Source organism: Sus scrofa, chromosome 8 (assembly GCF_054392235.1).
Source record: "Sus scrofa isolate SSC_HxYL_T2T_F1_AM1 chromosome 8, Sscrofa_HxYL_maternal_Yorkshire_Landrace_v2.0, whole genome shotgun sequence".
Taxonomy (NCBI): Eukaryota; Metazoa; Chordata; class Mammalia; order Artiodactyla; family Suidae; genus Sus; species Sus scrofa.
In genome coordinates, this window is record NC_139390.1 from 23454998 (window position 1) to 23474242 (window position 19245).

Below are 19245 nucleotides of genomic sequence, written 5' to 3' on the forward strand. Positions count from 1 at the left end.
TCAGGATAGTAGTAAATGAGTAGTGATCACATTTCTTTTCTAACGAAAGAAGCATTGCTGATTACCCCTTATATCGTAAACATTTTCTGTAGCATACTTTAGGAATTATACTCTAAGAAAGTCACTGGTCATTTCTGTCTTTCAGATTTCATGAAATAATTGGCTAACTGATTTCCTGTTCCTAGGTTATTCTCAGTTTTTTTGTTATGCTACAGTTAGAAATAGCAGAGTCTTGTAAACGAATGTATGTTTTAATTATCATTTGTTCCGATTCACCTTTGGCAAGAGTGGTTACATTAGTCCTGTTACTTTCTTAAACTTTCATTTAATATGTTGTATTCATTAATTCTCTGCTCACTTATGTGCTTCTATTGTCTCTTCATCAAAGAGGTACCTGGTAATATGCTGTGTTGGATTATCACCTAAATCTGCCCCATGAAAAAGATTGCTTCATTATGGTTTCCATAAAAAAAAAGCCTTATAAAATGATCTATACATTTTACTTCATTTTAGGGCCTATCAGCTTTTCATATTAATAGGATTGTCATTTTTATGTATGGAAGGATTCTTGGTATGGTTTGGCTCTGAGCCATAATATTACCTATCCTCTTAACTCTTTGGAAACATTGACTTACGTTCATTGCATTAGTGCAGGTTTGATTTTATTTCATGTCCAAGATGACAAAGGTCACTTCATTAGGCACCTCATTTGCCTCTCTTTCTGGTAGTTTTCTGGTATCTTATACTAAGTATCATTAAAAAAAAATGTTCTGCTTCCATTAAGAAAAAGTGAGCAGAGAACAAAGCCAATTATTTGCAGCACATAAAATCATTATGATAATTTGGTAGACTTTAATTAAACTAATACATCACACTGCACCTATAAGACAAAGCAGCAAAAAAAAAAGAAGCAAATAATCTGTCCTATGTTAAAAAAAAAAACACCATATTACTTTTGGATTAAACACTTTGAGACTTGTGACCTATTTTAAAGTGTAAGATTTACAGTCTTTTTCATAAAAGGCATGTTAAAAAGAAGTTCTATGCAATATTCATTGGGACCACCCCCCAGAATTTGAAATACTTGGCTGGAAGTAATTTTTTATTAATTTCTTATGATTTCTCAAACTCTTCGAAATAAAAAGATCTATAATTTGGCCCATGTAGAAACATTTTTATTGCAAAGAATCTTGTTTTGCTTTTAACATATAATTGCCATTGGTTGTTTTTGATGAGCCCACTGACATTATTAATGCCAAATCCACTATATTTAAAAAGAAATCTATATAACTTGTGTATCTTTTCTGCATTTCACAACTGGAAAGTACTGAATTTAGAGATACTTGGTCTTTAAATAATCTCATCCTCCAGTTTTCTATTTCTTTGAGATGTAATTTTTATAAATTAAGTGGAAATAAATTACTGAATTGGGAGCTAGAACATTTAGTTTTAACCCTAGGTCTGCAGTGTGATGTTGAATATGAGTTTTCACTGCCCTGGGCCTTAGGATTATCCCTGGTAAAGTAAACAATTTGGTACAGACTGAGTCCAAGTGACTTCCTTATCTCTGAAGTTATATTTACTCATTAGTTATTAATATGTCTTTCTGTGCCCTAAAAGTCAATATTTTAATATGTTCATATCAATCCTTAAATCAGTGCCACTAAGTATTTATGAAAGTATTTATAAAAACTTTTAGAAATTTCTAATGGTCATAAAGCATAGATTTTTAAATCTAGTCAACTGCAAATCGTATTAAAAGAGAATTATATTCAACCTAGAAATGTATACTTCATTAATCAAGGGGCCACACAACACTGTGCCAATTCTTACCCTTTTAACATTATCTTTCATAAGCAGGAAACTGGTTGGTTGGATTTTGCAATTTTGTCCTATCTCACACTTACTTTTTCAAGACTCAGTTAATTCATTGGACATGTACTTCATTTCCTTGTTAGTGGATTAAACTCTTAGTGAGTTTATCCATCACCTGGAAACATTTTGACTGCTTTCTGCTCCCTTCTGTGGGTTTTTAAGGCTCCCCAAGTAGCTCTCAATTTTTCAGGCACACAATTGCAATTTCAATGGCATTTAAGAACAGCCTGACTTTGCTATTTACTTCATCCTCTCATTAACATCTAGACTCTTTTCTCTCAGGCAGCTTATTGCTGGTGATACGTGAATTCTAGCCAGTTCTGCTTTTGTTTCCAAAGGTGACCAATACTGTGGTCTGAGGAGGATAATGATGATAGCTGAAGTTTCCATCACTTTACATTTTTATTATGGACCTTAAGAACGGAAATGCTATAATGCTTAACTTTGGCCAAATGTATTTGGAACCGTGAAGCCGGGATCTAGTCTAATGTTTTTGCTTATATGGTACCTAGCTGTCTGTTTGGATTGACATCCCTCCCTGATTTGAAGGAGTGTCTCTTTAAAATAAAGAAAAGCAAGAAAAACTAAAATTATGAATTAAGACATACACGATTTAACATATAAGAATAGGCTCTTCTAGAGCAGGAATCCTAGAATACTTAATTGCGTTAGTTTTAACAAATAATGTTTTTGCATTCTCTGGTTTTGACAGTCACATTAATTTGTCTCCATATGTCTAATTTAGGATGTTCAGGACAGTTTTGTTGTTACCGTTGTCGTTTAATTATTACATTGATCCTTTTAAATGTTGACTTGAGCTAAGTAGAGAAGACAGCTCGTGATGGAGTTGAGTGGAATCACAGAAATCTCAGCTTTAGGCAGGGAAGTCCTCTCACTGCCTCCTGGCCTCACCTCAGATCTTCCGCATGACTTTGTCTCTTCTTGGAATTCAGTTTTCCCTCATTTCCAGGGACATCAAGCTTACATGTTTTAAGACTCAGCCTAGGTTCAATTAGTCCAATGAGCCCCCTTCCTACTTTTCTCTCACTCCTCGGAGCTCTCAGTTTTACCTCCTGGGCTTTTATCTTTTCCTCCTGGAGATTAGTAATATATTTATATGTATATACTTGTGTATCTCTTCAGAAGATAAAGAAATGTTTCCTCAGACCCAGGATGGTGCCTTATGTTGCTTTGTATTCCCCCCCAGGCCTCCTGCCATGCCTTTCACATGACTGGCCTCTATAACCTTTGGCATTCTTTCTAACTCTGAGATTCCATGATTCTAACAGTCAGCAGGTCAATAAGTATTGATTGCTTGACTATCCAACCTAGGGCATTCTTTTGTTTGGGCCCAAATCATTCGTATTCTGTAGTCAGGGCAAAGTACCTATGATGAGAATCTGGTATGATATTATCTAGCCCCTTTCCTTCCTTGGCTGGTTCCGTGGTTGACTCAATCTAAAAGCCTTTTCTAAAGAGTGTAGATTAAAACAGTGCTAATGAATGGCCTATGTGTGTGTTTGTTTATATGTGTATTCTTAGCACATGTAACTGGGTATAAATTTCCGTTTCTTTGACTGAATAGATTTTGTCTTATTTGTTCTTCTCCTTTCCTTTTTTTTTTTTTTTTGGCAGTTTCAGGTATATTGAAGTTGCTTCTTGTGTATTCATAAATTTAAGTAATTCTCATAGAATCCTGAGTCTGATAAATGCAGAGGCTTCTAGAACCAAGTTTCATAACACATTCATTTCTAATAGTTTTGCTGATTATTCCTTAAACCATGGATAAAATGGAGACTTTTAAAGTTTTAACTTTAGCAAATTTTAAATAAATAATATGAGAAAGCATAATATTGATTCTTTGATTAAGACACAAAAGTCTTGGAGTTCCCATCATGGCTCAGCAGTTAAAGAATCTGATTAGCATCCAAGAGTACGCAGGTTGGATCCCTGTCCTTGATCAGTAGGTTAAGGATGTGGCATTGCCATGAACTGTGGTGTAGGTGACAGATACAGCTTGGATCCTGTGTTGCTGTGGCTCTGGCGTAGGCCGCCAGCTACAGCTACAATTTGACCCCTAACCTGGGAACCTCCATATTACTGTGGGTACGGCCCTAAAAAGCAAAAAAAAAAAAAAAAAAAGCAAAAGTCTTCATTTGAGGGTCTTGATTCTTTCATTATCTATGCGGGTTTTATATAAGAAGATTAGCTCTCTGATCTTTAATTCCATTCTATGTAAAATGAGCACAATTGTAATTGTTACTTTCACAAGGACTTTGTGAGGTTTAGTGAGGTAGTTAAGTGCAGTCTTGTAATAAACCTCTATACAGGTGATACAGTAACATCTATACAGGTGAATTATAACTTTTGAATTTTGGTACCTCATTTATATAAATCGGAATGAAGTAAAAGACTAAAATACCATCCAAAATTGTTGTCCTCATTGCGCTCCATTCACCAAATCCCATGTTTACCTTCTGTCTCACTTTCTTTTTTTGTTTGTTTGTTTTTGCTAGGGTCACACCTGTGGCATATGGAGGTTTCCAGGCTAGGGGTTGAATCGGAACTGTAGCTGCTGGCCTACACCGCTGCCACATCAATGCCAAATCTGAGCCTTATCTGCAACCTACACCACAGCTCACAGCAACACTGGATCCTTAACCATTGAGCAAAGGCAGGGATTGAAACTGCGTCCTCATGGATGCTAGTCAGATTCGTTTCTGCTGAGCCACAGTGGGAACTTCTGCCTTACATTCTATTTCAAATGATTTTGCAGTATTTTTGTAAATAATAGATAAATCATCAATACTGATGGTGGCTCTGCCCTAACTCAGCTCCTATATCATGCATTTATGCTTTAAAATATGCGTATCCACTTCCTGCTCCTAGATTGCAGAAACTACCATCAATTTGGTTTTCTGTGGCATAGAGTAGACTCTGCTTTTTATATTATACTTTTCCCTAGATTTGAACATCAGTCATGGGAAAAAAATGTGAATATTCATAAAATCTTTTTACATATCGCCAATTATATGCAAACACATTCAGCAGACATTTGTACATAGTCTATACCAGTTACGTAGGTGTGCAATTTAGTTTTGAAGCATACCTAATAAAAATAAGTAGACAATAAATATATATTTCTTTCAAAATATATTTTTTCCTTGTCTATGATTTAGAAGTCTTTTCAGAAATAATAAGAGAGTGTCTTTTCCTTTGTATGAGTTCAGTGTATTCTTGCACTTAAATCTGAATCTTATTCCTATTCACTGCATAATTCAGATTCCTTCTCCTAACACCAGTCACCAATTGTTGACCAGGGAAGTCTGGAAAAGAAGAACAAAGCTTTTATAAGTTAACTTTTTACTGATAATTTTAGATAATTAAATTCCTAGCTTATTTCAGTCTCATTGGTTAGGAAATGAAAACAGTGAGATACAGATTCAGCCTGGTAAAACGTGCTCTAGGAATAACTCGGTTTCATCGTGTGTGTGTGTGTGTGTGTGTGTGTGTGTGTGTCTGTGTGTGTCTGTGTGTCTTGTTGCCTGGGTGATAGAACAAATTGAGGAGAAAGGCTGAAAGGGGAAGACAAAGGCTGTGTCTCTACAACTTCAACAGAATTGGACCTGACTGAAAGATTGGTTTGGTCTGATTTACTGGAGCCTATCTCCTCAGTGGCAGTGATCTGAAAATTGCTTCCAGGGCCGTTTTAATTAGCTGATTCAAATCAAAGCAAACACACTCTGGTAACATCCATTTCTACCCTGACCCTTACCAATGATTGTTTTCAGAATGGTGATTCCTAAGTAGTTCTCCATGAACTCAATAAATGACTTGAGGTAGGCACTTTTGTGTTTAAACATGAATCTTTAATGGTGAGGAAAAAATCCATTTTTTCTTGGCTTTAGTGACAGGTGAATATTAGTGCACAGATGCATTTGTTCAGATCATCAAAGCTTGAAACCACAAAAACACGAAACCTGCCCTTATATAGTTAATTCATGAAATGAGAAAGGTCTGATCCTCAGTAACATTTTAATAAGAGGATTTCATTATGATGTGTGGCAGTATAGTGACTGTGTTACCTAAATGCATTCTATTTCTTGGACATCCTTTTAAGTTAAAAGTCTGTCAGGTCTTGAAAATAGAAAATGCAATCTTTCGACACCTCTGACTTCCTGTCTTTAATTATTTTACTTGTTTATTCATTTATTAAAAACCATGCAGGAGTTCCCGTCATGGCTCAGTAGTTAATGAATCCGACTAGGAACCATGAGGTTGGGGGTTCGATCCCTGGCCTTGCCCAGTGGGTTAAGGATCCGGCGTTGCCGTGAGCTGTGATGTAGGTTGCAGACAAGGCTTGGATCCCACGTTGCTGTGGCATAGGCCGGCAGCTATAGCTCTGATTAGACCCCTAGCCTGGGAACCTCCGTGTGCCACGGAAGCAGCCCTAGAAAAAGGCAAAAAAAAAAAAAAAAAAAAAAAAAAGACCAAAAAAAGAAAAAAAATGCAGAAAATTTGAGATACCAGCTCTCCTTTAAGGAAAGAAAAGAATGACTATTATATGGAAAGTATTAGAAAGAAAAGGTTAATGAAATTTTAGATGGATGGACTAAATTATAAAAAAGAAGTAGAGAGGAAAAAATGGGGAAAATAATTTGCCAGTAAAATAGAGAGCACTTTCCGTATTTAAAAATATTTTTTTCATAATCCATGATATAATGGAAAGTCAAAGATAAACATGTGATTTCAAAATATTAAAATTAGATAAAAGTGGTACTGTGATGTGACAGTAATATGATTTCTTTAATTAGCTGTTTCCAAACATGCCTTCATTCATGAAAGCAATCTTTATTGAGGGCCAGCTATGTGCCAACACTGAGGATGAAGCAGTAAATAGTGGACATGATGTTTGCCCTCATAGAGTGCATTGTAGCCTTGTGTAGAATGAAAATATTAAGTGAATAACTTCACAAAAATAGTTAAATTCTTGATAAATGCTGTGACAGCTATATATATAATGAGTACCTAACAGGTCAGACCTAATGTATAATGTAATGTAGGTGTGCATTATGGCTAAATTATTTTAGTTGGTTTGGGAATAAAAAAATATCTGAAACTTTCAAATATTAAGCTTTCACCTGCATATAAGCAGTTTTGGAATGATATGTGTAGTGAATGGTTTCTGTAAAATCGGATAAACTATGTTCATCTTAAACTTACAATTGAAATCATGAAAACTCACTTATCATAAATTCCTTGGTAAACTTGTTCTCTTTGTGTAATTGGCCAGAACAGCCCAAGTTATGTTAACTTTTAGAGTTACTAGAGAGAGAAAAAAAGAAATTATTTTGACTTCTAAGAAAAGGAAAAAGGACTAAAAAATTAAAACATTTTAAATCTACTTAAATTTATTTCACTAAGCTGGATAATCTGCAGTCAGAACTTTTTAAACACTTTCTGCTCTTAGATATAAACAATTTTAAAAGTATACATTACTTTTTTATATACCATTTACTTTCAAATGTGAATTGGTCAATTATTCAGTGAAAGAAATCATTTACTTCTTTTCTAACTTTGATTTTCATGTACTAATGCATCATGAGTTTGGAAATTAGATGCAGATACATATTTTTAAAGTTTAATTCTTAAAGATTCTAATTCTTTTGGTAGTGAACTGTAACATTTTTACTTTATGGAAGTGATTTATTATCTTTTGGCAATATTCAAACTCACTAAATATTTTACTAATATCAATTACACTATCAAACTGGAAACTAAATTCTGTGTACATTTTTGTCCCTGAGAGTAGAAATCAACCTATTCATTAGGCTCAGGTTCAGAGAAGTAAATATTTCAACTTATTTAAAGTGCACACTAGTGGCCATCATTAACAAGTTAAAAAATAACATGTGCTGGAGAGGATGTGGAGAAAAGGGAGCCCTCCTACACTGTTGGTGCGAATGTAAATTGGTACAACCACTAGGTAAAACAGTATGGAGGTGCCTCAGAAAGCTAAATATAGAACTACCATATAACCCAGCAATCCCACTCCTGGTGTATATCCAGACAAAAATTTCATTGAAGAAGATACATGCACCCATATGTTCATCGCAGCAGTATTCACAATAGCCAAGACATGGAAACAACCTAAATACCCATCAAAGGATGAATGGATCAGGAAGATGTGGTACATATATACAACGGAATACTACTCAGCCATAAAAAAGAACAAAATAATGCCATATGCAGCAACATGGATGGAACTAGAGACTCTATACTGAGTGAAGTAAGTCAGAAAGAGAAAAGACACCATATGATATCACTTATATGCAGAGTCTAAAATACGGCACAAATGGTCTATCTACAAAACAAAAAATATCATGGACATGTAGGACAGACTCATGTTTGCCAGGGGGGAGGGGAAGGGAGTAGGATGGATTGGGAGTCTGAGGTTAGTAAATGAAAACTTGCATTTGGAGTGGATGGGCAGTGAGATCCTGCTGTACAGCACAGGGAACTATATATCTAATCACTTGTGATAGAACATGATGGAGGATAATGTGAGAAAAAGAATGTCTATATATGTAAGATTGCTGTACAGCAGAAACTGACAGAACATTGTAAATCAATCATATTAAAAAATTAAAATAAAATAAAATGCACACTAGCTCCAAAGTATTTTGAAGGAGTATTATGATCACTTTCATTCGTGGAAAACATTGCCTTTTTATGGTCATGACTTCGAAGGGGAAGAGTAATTTATCCTTGGCCAGAGATCAGCAGACCATTTGTTGATAGTGTATAAATTGCTCAGATTTCAGTAGACAGTGAGCCTTCTAATGATTACATTTAGAGACTAGAGAGCTATTTTGAAGGGTGTGAATGTTCAGATCAAGCTCACATCCCAGAGATCTTGGGGACAGTAAATTGTAAAAGCAGTGACAACAAAATTACCATTTCATTCCTATTCGTATTTATAGTATAAATAAAGTTAATAACAGCTCCCCTCCTCCAAAAGAGCCCCTCTCCTGGTGACTTTTCAGAGCCTTTAAATACTTGAAGCCTGAAACACAATTAATTCAGTGTTCCTTTTACCATGCAAATATCTCTTGTCAGAGATAGCATCAAGAGCTTAGCCAGCAGTATTGATCTAGATGCCCCAGGGTTGTTAATTATAGTTAGAACTGTTATGTCTCTCTGACTTCTGAAAGAGGTTATGGCCACTGCAAATACATCTTAAAGAAGGAAAGCATACTATCAGCCAAGATGTGCATCCAAGCTTTGGAACTAGGCTAGCAAAACCCTACTCACATCCCTGTAAAGCAGACATATATTTTTGTATTTTTTGTAGGTGGATACAGTGCAGACCACGAACCCCCCTGGCCACATTGAGGAATCGTGTAAAATGAATGTATGTTCTCGTAAGTGAAATACATGTAATGTTCCAACTCAATGTGTTGGATCCTAATAGACCTCGATCTGTCTTGTGTAAAAAAGAAATCGATTCCCAAGGGGCAGGACCGCACGCTGATTAAAATGAAGCTCTGATTTTGAGCAAACAAAAATGTCTTTAAAATAAAATCTCTGCAAAAAAAGAATCAAACTATATTTGGCAGAAAACTGAAAAAGAAAATCAAGCTCTCAGTATGAAATAAAGAAGGGATGTGAGAGAGGTTTTGCAATCTTAATTACTGTGGAGAAACAGAATCAAATATCATCGTACTCAGGAGTATGAAAAGAAGAACAGGAAATCCTTTTCCATCGGTTTGCACTTGAGTGGACTCAAGCAAAGAGTGAAGACATGTATCCTGTTACTGTTTATAGTTAATAACACAGAGATTGATATAGATGTGATTTCATTTGCCTTGCTTGAACTAATTGGATGCATTACGTAGAAATCAGCTGAGCCTGTCTGTGCTAGATCAACAAAGAAAATGGAAGCGTATACCTCAGGACTGAATTCCGAGAAGATTAGACTGTTCAATGCTGTTTAATAAGGCACTAAGAAGAAATACTATGGCCAATCAGGGAAAGTGAGAAACTAGTGGATCTGAGAGAAAATAAAATTTAGGTCCGTCTGATACTTGTTGAAACGTAATTTATTATAGTGTAAAAGTAAAGATAGCAATGTATCTCATAGACGTATTACACAGTTTCCAGGTGAATTTAGGGTAAACGCTGTAAGTGTTAAAGGAATGTATGGCCATTATAATAATAGGAAACTGGCCTTTTAAATTTGTGGTCCCATACACACACATACATACATACACATATATATAAATGCAGAGGAGGACTTTTTAAATTTTATTAAAGATGAAATGCATGCAAGAAGTAGTTCTTTGCATTATAGTTACTTACTCAATTGGTGATACTGTCTAAACTCTAATTTTTGTATGAGTGTGAGTGTATATGTATGGACTTGTGTGTGTGTGTTTAAGTGGAAAGAGGAAGGATATAATGATTGACATTTGCACTTTGGTTTGTTATCTAGAACATAAAGAGGTAGAGTAAACCGTCAAGCCATTTCATATGTGTCATGATCATTATTAAAGATTATTATTCACAAAAGAAGCATTTCTAAATATAGAATGACTACTGCAAAGGCTCTCCAATTAAGTATAATATTTAATGCAATTGAACCATTTAAATTAAGATGGAACCAATGTCTGAAAATAATGAGGGTAGGCTCCTGTGAAATCAGTTTGAAGACAGTTGGAAAGTCATACTGTATTCCTTAAGGCCTTTTCACTTAGGAACAGAGGATGTAATTCACGGATGCTCTTACTGATGGGACTTGGGAAATATTTGTGTTCTAACTATAACTTTTTACTCTACCAATAAATCACATGTTTTTCCCGCACTTTTCTTCAATCTAAATTATATAACAAGGAATCATCTATTAACATAGACAAGAGAGTATTTAAAGCAGATTGACATATTTTTTGTAGTCACAATGTGCCATAAGAATTTTGAAACTATTGTTCTCTGGTGTTTGTATTCATTTCTTTTTATCTTGCTGATTAACTTTATAGTTGAAATTTTTACCTCTTCTTTCTATGTGACAATCAACTGAAGCAGGTACTCTATCTATAATATTACAGGGATTTTGGTCTTTATGCTATTATAATAAGTTATGTCTATAAACTGTATAACTCTATTGTATTGAATATTTTTCTGTGACCCAAATAATAAAAAAATTACTTTATAAAATGCCTGTATTTTCTATTTTAGCAGTTTCTTCGAACATAATGGGACATAAAATATATTCATGTTGTTAGTTTTTAGACTACATTTTCCACATCTTTACAGTTTGAGAGTGAAGAGCTTAGCCACTTAAGCTAAAGACAAAAGACTTGACAGAGATAAATATGAGACTGTTTGGAGAAAAGCACCCTGAACAGGTCAGAAGTCTTGATGCCAAATTTTCCTCTGCTGCTAAACAAGAAACATTTTTTGAATTTTTGGGCAATTGCGTTTCTCATCCATAAATGATGAGTTTGGGTTGAACTATCAATTTTAAGATCATTTATTTTTTATTTATTTTTTATCATTTTATATATATATATAAATATATATATCATTTTATAAATATATATATCATTTTATATATATATATATATATACATATATATATATATATTCTACTGAACAGGATGGTGACCCAGTTACACTTACATGTATACATTCTTTTTTTCTCACATTACATTTTTCATCATAAGTGACTAGACAGAGTTCCCAGTGCTACACAGCAGGATCCCATTGCTAATCCATCCTGAAGGCAACATTCTGCATCTATTTACCCCAAGCTTCCAGTCTCTCCCACTCTCTCCCCTTCCCCCTTGGCAACCACAAGTCTATTCTCCAAGTCCATGATTTTCTTTTCTGCGGAAAGGTTCATTTGTGCTATACATTAGATTCCAGATATAAGTGATATCATGTGGTATTTGTCTTTCTTTCTGACTTATTTCACTAAGGATGAGAGTCTCTAGTTCCGTCCGTGTTGCCGCAAATGGCATTATTTTGTTCTTTTTTTATGGCTGGGAAGTATTCCATTATGTATGTATATATATACATATATATATATATACCACATCTTCCTAATCCAATCATCTATCAGTGGACATTTGAGTTGATTCCATGTCTTGGCTATTGTGAATATCGCTGCAATGAACACATGGGTGCATGTGTCTTTTTTAAGTAGAGTTTTGTCTGGATATATGCCCAAGAGTGGGATTGCTGGATCATATGGTAGTTCTATGTATAGTTTTCTAAGGTATTTCCATACTGTTCTCCACAGTGGTTGTACCACCTTACGTTCCCACCAACAGTGCAGAAGGGTTCCCTTTCTCCACACACCCTCCAGCATTTGTTATTTGTGGACTTACTCATGATGGCCATTCTGACAGGTGTGAGGTGATATCTCCTGGTAGTTTTGATTTGCATTTCTCTAATAATCAGTGATGTTGAACATTGTTTCAAGTGCTTGTTGGCCATCTCTATACCTTCCTTGGAGAAATGTCCATTCAGGTCCTTTGCCCATCTTTCAATTGGGTCGTTGGCTTTTTTGCTGTTGAGTTGTATAAGTTGTTTGTATATTTTAAAGATTAGGCCCTTGTCAATTGCATCATTTGAAACTCTTTTCTCCCATTCTGTAAGTTGTCTTTTTGTTTTCTTTTTAGTTTCCTTTGCTGTGCAAAAGCTTGTCAGTTTGATTAGGTCCCATTGGTTTATTTTTGCTTTTATGTCTATTGCTTTGGGAGACTGACCTGAGAAAATATTTGTAAAGTTGATGTCAGAGAATGTTTTGTCTATGTTCTCTTCCAGGAGTTTGATGGTGTCTTGTCTTATATTTAAGTCTTTCAGCCATTTTGAGTTTATTTTGATGCATGGTGTGAGGTGTGTTCTAGTTTCATTGATTTGCATGCAGCTGTCAATGTCATACACCACATTAACAAAGCAAAAGTCAAAAACCACATGATCATCTCTATAGATGCAGAAAAAGCATTTGACAAAATCCAACATCCATTCATGATAAAAACGCTTACCAAAGTAGGTATAGAGGGAACATTCCTTAACACAGTCAAAGCCATTTATGACAAACCCACAGCAAATATAATACTCAGTGGAGAAAAGTTGAAAGCCTTCCCACTAAAATCTGGAACAAGACAAGGATGCCCACCCTCACCACTGTTATTCAACACAGTACTGGAAGTCCTAGCCACAGCAATCAGACAAACAAAAGAAATAGAAGGCATCCAAATAGGAAGAGAAGAGGTAAAACTGTCACTGTAAGCAGATGACATGATAATATATATAGAGAACCCTAACGACTCAACCCAAAAACTACTTGACCTGATCAACAAATTCAGCAAAGTAGCAGGATATAAGATTAACATTCAGAAATCAGTCACATTTTGGGAGTTCCCTTCCTGGTTCAGTGGTTAACGAATCCTACTAGGAACCATGAGGTTGTGGGTTCGATCCCTGGCCTTGCTTAGTGGGTTAAGGATCCAGCGTTGCCGTGAGCTGTGGTGTAGGTTGCAGATGTGGCTCGGATCCCGCGTTGCTGTGGCTCTGGCATAGGCCAGTGGCTACAGCTCCAATTCGACCCCTAGCCTGGGAACCTCCATATGCTGCAGAAGTGGCCCAAGAAAATGGCAAAAAGACAAAAAAAAAAAAAAAAAAAAAAAATCAGTCACATTTCTGTATACTAACTGTATACTAACAATGAAATATTAGAAAAGGAATACATAAATATAATACCTTTTAAGATTGCACCCCCAAAAAATCAAATACCTGAGAATACACCTGACCGAGGAGGTAAAGGACTTATATGACAAGAACTATAAAACATTAATTAAGGAAATTAAAGAAGATATAAAGAAATGGAAAGATATTCCATGCTCCTGTGTTGGAAAAATTAATATTGTAAAAATGGACATACTACCCAAAGCAATCTACAGATTCAGTGAAATCCCTATCAAATTACCCATGACATTTTTCACAGAACTAGAACAAACATATGGAACCACAAAAGACCCAGAACTGCTAAAGCAATTCTGAAGAACAAAAAACAAGCAGGAGGCATCTCTCTCCCAGACTTCAGGCAGTATTACAAAACCACAGTAATGAAGACAGTGTGGTACTGGTACCAAAACAGACAGACAGACCAATGGAACAGAATAGAGAACCCAGAAATAAACCCAGACACTTTTGGTCAATTAATCTTTGACAAAGGAGGCAAAAATATATAATGGGAAAAAGACAGTCTTTTCAGCAAGTATTGCTGGGAAACCTGGACAGCTGCATGCAAATCAATGAAATTTTAAAATCATTTAATTCCTTAACTCCTAATATGTTAACTTATTTCTTAGGTTTTGATAACTTAGAAATATTACATTATGCTGTAGAATACTGATTATATCAATAATCAACACTGATCATCCATATTAAGAGAATCACATGCTGTTTTCCACTTAAATTAACCCCAAGCTCAACATATGCCTTAAGACCAAGGGAAAAAAATATGAATTTACAGTTGCTGTTCCAACCTTAGTTTAACTTAATAGAAACATGTACTGAGGTATAAATAATCACATCTGGGCCAATAGCTCCCTCTAAGTTAATTGAACCAAGTGGTACCCAAGTACAAAATCACTCAATTTGTAGCAGAGGAAATCTTCTTTGTACTGCACTGAGCTGAATGCATTCCCTGGCAGAATGTATTAAAGTGCTAGAACCAGCTTTTCTTGCTCTTTACCCCCTCAAGGATTGATCAGCACATGAAGGTCTCTGTAACTTCAAAGATATTTCTGGGCTTGGATCAGCCTGTTTGGGTTCAGAGGAGAAGGAAACACTAGCCCCTGATGTTTATTGCTGTAGGCTCTTTCATCTAATAGTCATTCTCTGCTTAGGAGAAGCAACAGGCAGAAGAGTCTTGCAACTGTTATAATTTCACGATTAATGTTTAGTAGCAAAGCGCCTCACACAGAAAAACAGTACTTTTATTTTAGTTTCCTGCTACTACTCCAATTGGGAAAGGTCAGAGAAACAGTGGGAAGCAAAATGAAAGCATATATATCATGCGGATTTTTTTCGTTTCATTGCAGCATACTGACTTGCAAAATAGTGTCACTTTCAATATCACAAAGATGACATGGATAAGCTTCAGGGATCCTTATTTAGAGAACTGGTCACACTGAACTTTTTCATATAAGTGAACTTCTGGCCACTTATAGAACTGATTTTGATAATAAAATTTAGTTTTGTCAATTTGGTCTTTATTTTACAAGTTTAGAAATGTAGATGGGAGACTTGCAGGCTTTCACCTACCAAGCCTCTCCCAATCCCACTGTCTCTACATAAAACTTTTATCCTTGCCTCTTGCCTCTATCTATTTGGGGGGAAAAAATAGAGGGCGGGAGAGAGACTAGACCTAACTCAGGGAAATGACTAGAGGAATGGAGTGACCATGAATAAGAATTACCAGTTGAAAAGCTATGTCCAGAATCCATCTTATTGGATGCACATGGGTAAAATTTTCACCAAGATATAGAAGAAAATTAAAATATTATTGAGGGAGTTCACATGATAGCTCAGAGGTGACAAACCTGACTGGTATCCATGAGGTTGTGGGTTGGATCCCTGGCCTTGCTCAGTGGGGTAAGAATCCAGCATTGCTGTGAGCTATGGTATAGCTCAGAGACATGGCTCAGATCTGGCGTTGCTGTGGCTGCGGCATAGGTCGGCAGCTGCAGTTCTGATTCTACTGGAAACTTCCACGTGCCACAGGTATGGCCCTAAAAAGCTAAACAAACAAACAAACAAACGAAACATTAAGGATTAAAATACATACTTTTGGTTTTAGTTATTGTTATTTTTTTGGACTGCTATTATTCTTTTTCCCTGTTTTGGTAAATATAATTTACTTGAACAGATTTTAGTATTTCTCCGATGTGCTTTAAACTTAAGTTCCTGAGAATCATCTCTGTGCTGATGATATATTAATTGCTCTCTTTAATATTTATATCAGCTTCATGAAGTAGAAACTATTATTGCCATGAGACCCATTTTACAGATAAGGAAAATGAGGCATGGAGAATTTCGGTAAACTTGCAAAGCTATGGAATTAGCAGGAAATAATGCTGAGTGTTGAGACCTGTCACTCTAATTCCAGAGTCTGTACTCAACAGGTGGGTCACAGAGCTTTCAGGCCAAAAACTATCATAGATGGGGCTCAAGATAGGTTCTGGAACTATTTGGGAATACGGACATACATTTTGTGGTTTCTTAAATCACACCTCTATTAGCCTGAGCGAGACAGATTCCACATGCACGGTTTAGATGTGAAAGGTATTCAGAAGTTCTAGCACCGATGAAATATTGGATAAAAATGAAATCTGTGATAAAAGGTCTGCTCTAAATGCTGTATACAGGGAAGAAGAGAAATTTTTCTCTAACTTACTTGTTTTGCATGCTTAAGATATATTAATATAAATACGTACTATTTGCATCATTTTTTTATGTTTTTTTTTTTTTTTGTCTTTTTGCCATTTCTTGGGCTGCTCCCGCGGCATATGGAGGTTCCCAGGCTAGGGGTCCAATTGCAGCTGTAGCCACCAGCCTACGCCACAGCCACAGCAACGCGGGATCCGAGCCGCATCTGCGACCCACACCACAGCTCACGGCAACGGTGGATCCTTAACCCACTGAGCAACGCCAGGGATCGAACCCGCAACCTCATGGTTCCTAGTCGGATTCGTTAACCACTGCGCCACGCCTGGAACTCCTCATTTTTTTTTTTTAAATGAAGACTTTGCTGCTGGAATCTGGATAGACAGAGGAAAACCACAGCTGCATTCTTTGAATAGAGAAAAATCCACAGTTTCAGGGGAATTCCAGCCATGCAGGGTAATTATTACAATGCCATGTGCTAAATGATAGAATATCGCAGCAATAATAATAGTTCAGGGTCCAGAATCCAGGCTGCCTGGGTTTGAAATGTGATTCACACGCATACATTGAATGACCTTTGAGCAAATAACATCTTTCTCTATTTCTTCATATGTAGTATGATGTTAATAACAGTATCTACCTCATAAATTAGTTGCTATTATTAAATGAGATTAAGCCAGGCAAAGTGAGGATGACATAACAAGAATTCAATAAACACTGGTAGTGATTAATTTTCTTACTGTTGTTTTTATAATTGCCATGAACAGAGTGTAGTGGTTGCTGACTGAGATGTTCATGGGCCAAAATAAACTCACTATTACTGACAAAAGTAACGTTAAGAGGCACTTCAGAGAGAAGTATAATGCCAAACCCTCAGTATCTTCCGTATGCTATGGTGTGAAACGCAGAAAATTTGTGCAGGTTCGGGCTCTCCAGGGAAATGCATCAGTTTCTGATCTGCTACAATTCAAATCTGGAAGCTCCGTGAGCTGTAATTTTTTTCAGGCATAGACAAGTAAAAGGAAACTGTGAAAGCTGAAATCAAACCTTCGTCACAAGCCAACAATGAAAGTTTCCAAAAGTTTGAAGAACAATCTTTGGAGATCACTTTATCCACTGGGAATACAGTTTTCTCCCATTATTAGTAACTTAAAATTGTGAAATTTAAAAATGAGGGATTATTTGTCAGGTTGTAGAAACTAAGGGTCATGCTGAAAATGACAACAAGTCCATAGATAACTGGTTATTCTTTGAAAATATTTAGCAAATATCTATTATATATGACGAGGGCTTTATTTTCAAAATGCTTCGTTCAGCAGAAAATGGTACTGCATTTTTAGATGATAAGATTTGAATGTATGAAATATAAACAAAATGAATACTTTCTGAATTGAACTAGATCATATTCATATCTGGAAAATCAGTATCTTTCATTTTAAAACATAGTAGTTGGTTAGATAAGCAGTTACGAGAAAATAAGCAACCAATGAAAATGCTCACTTTTGCCTATTTGAAACTACTTTTTTGGATGAAATATATTGAATAATAATTGTGACTTTGGAACACATAGGGCCTCAGAAATGCTCTGTGTTCTTGGAAAGGCATAGCATTGCTGATGAAAACATGAGAAAATTATATTTTAAGTTCATATCGCAATTTAGCAACTGAACATCTGAAAGAAACAAAGCCAACTACAGATTTTTATAGATTATGGCTTTCAGTAATTTTTACATTTTCTATGAAAAAGCTGGCTACTCTATATTTTTATGGCTATTAATATCCCTAGAATAGCCTTTCTTAGGCTTTTTTGTGACTTTCTAATGAGGAGTTAATGTGATTAGAAATGAATATCTTTCTATCCTCTATCCTTAGATGTTAGGGGGAAAAATAAACATTTCTTATTTTAAGAGATTAGGATACTGAGATCAGGTATAGCTCAGCTTTTTTTTAATTGCTACTGCTCAATTGTGTCAGTGAAAATTCTGTCGCAGTAGCAGCTGAGGGGGACCTGTTTCTCTAATCTTTCTTCTCTCTGTGTCTAGTTGTTAAAAGACAGGTCAGGAAGGCCTTTTTCTCCCCAATGTGTCAGGCTCATGAAAGCAGCAGACATTTGGTATATGCATCCTAGAAAGATGAGAAACCCGTTGCCTCCTGATAATACATTTCAAGTGGGTATATAGTGTAGTCTGACTTTCGCTGGTTGATTTTTCAAAACCTCTGCATATTTATTCGATACACATCTACCATTTTTTGGAACCCAAAATTGAAACTTGATTGGTGAAGTCACGTAACTGAAAAAAAAAAAGTGTTAAGGAAAACATTGATAATATTAAGGAAACTATTACATGAACCTTTTTTAATAAAAATCCTATAACGACTTGTCACCTAGATGCATCACTCTTTAGACGGAAATGTTTGAGAAAATGTTTTTGAGGATTAGTTGCTATTAGTACTACATTAAAAGAAGTTGTATTCAAAGGAATACCAAGAATCTGTAAACACAGGCTCTTTTAATCTTTCAATAAACCATTTTTAATACTGGGAAGAAATGTCATACATATCTTGCACCAGGGCTCCTCCATGATCACCTGCTCCTGCCATCTGAGACTAACATTTGGATTAAAGAGCATGATTAAAGGATTCTAAATTAGCGGTTACCACACTGAAATGATACAAAAGTGAAAACAAAATACTATAGCAATCTACTCCACGTAATATATTTCTCATACCAGTTAATTAGCAGTTTAATTAGCAATGATGTTTTATGTTGTGACCTAAGCAATTGTACTCCCAATGGGATTAACGAAGACAATGAAAAAAAAAAAAGAAGTTTCAGAATTGTTGATGGTTACATGGCATGCTACCAGAATTAAAAATAATACTTCGTTTTAAGAGAACATACATATGATTTGT

General features: G+C 35.6%; 1 protein-coding gene and 1 long non-coding RNA gene across 10 annotated transcripts in view; both read left to right on the forward strand.

The window, feature by feature from the left end:
- Window positions 1–19245, forward strand: part of PCDH7 (protocadherin 7) — a 418557-nt gene that overhangs the window by 53542 nt on the left and 345770 nt on the right. The window contains exon 2 of one of the 8 annotated variants that reach the window (XM_084970763.1): window positions 9230–11088. Coding sequence (XP_084826889.1) covers window positions 9230–9307 — 78 coding nt within the window. The 3' untranslated portion in view covers window positions 9308–11088. 8 annotated transcript variants of the gene reach the window in all.
- LOC146400372 (uncharacterized) lies at window positions 11558–19022 on the forward strand. Of its 2 annotated transcripts, none has more exons than XR_014813725.1 (2): window positions 11558–13310; window positions 16631–19022. It is a non-coding gene; the product is annotated as an uncharacterized LOC146400372 (long non-coding RNA). The 2 variants fall into 2 exon arrangements; XR_014813724.1 differs by having other exon boundaries at window positions 11918–13315; window positions 16631–18595.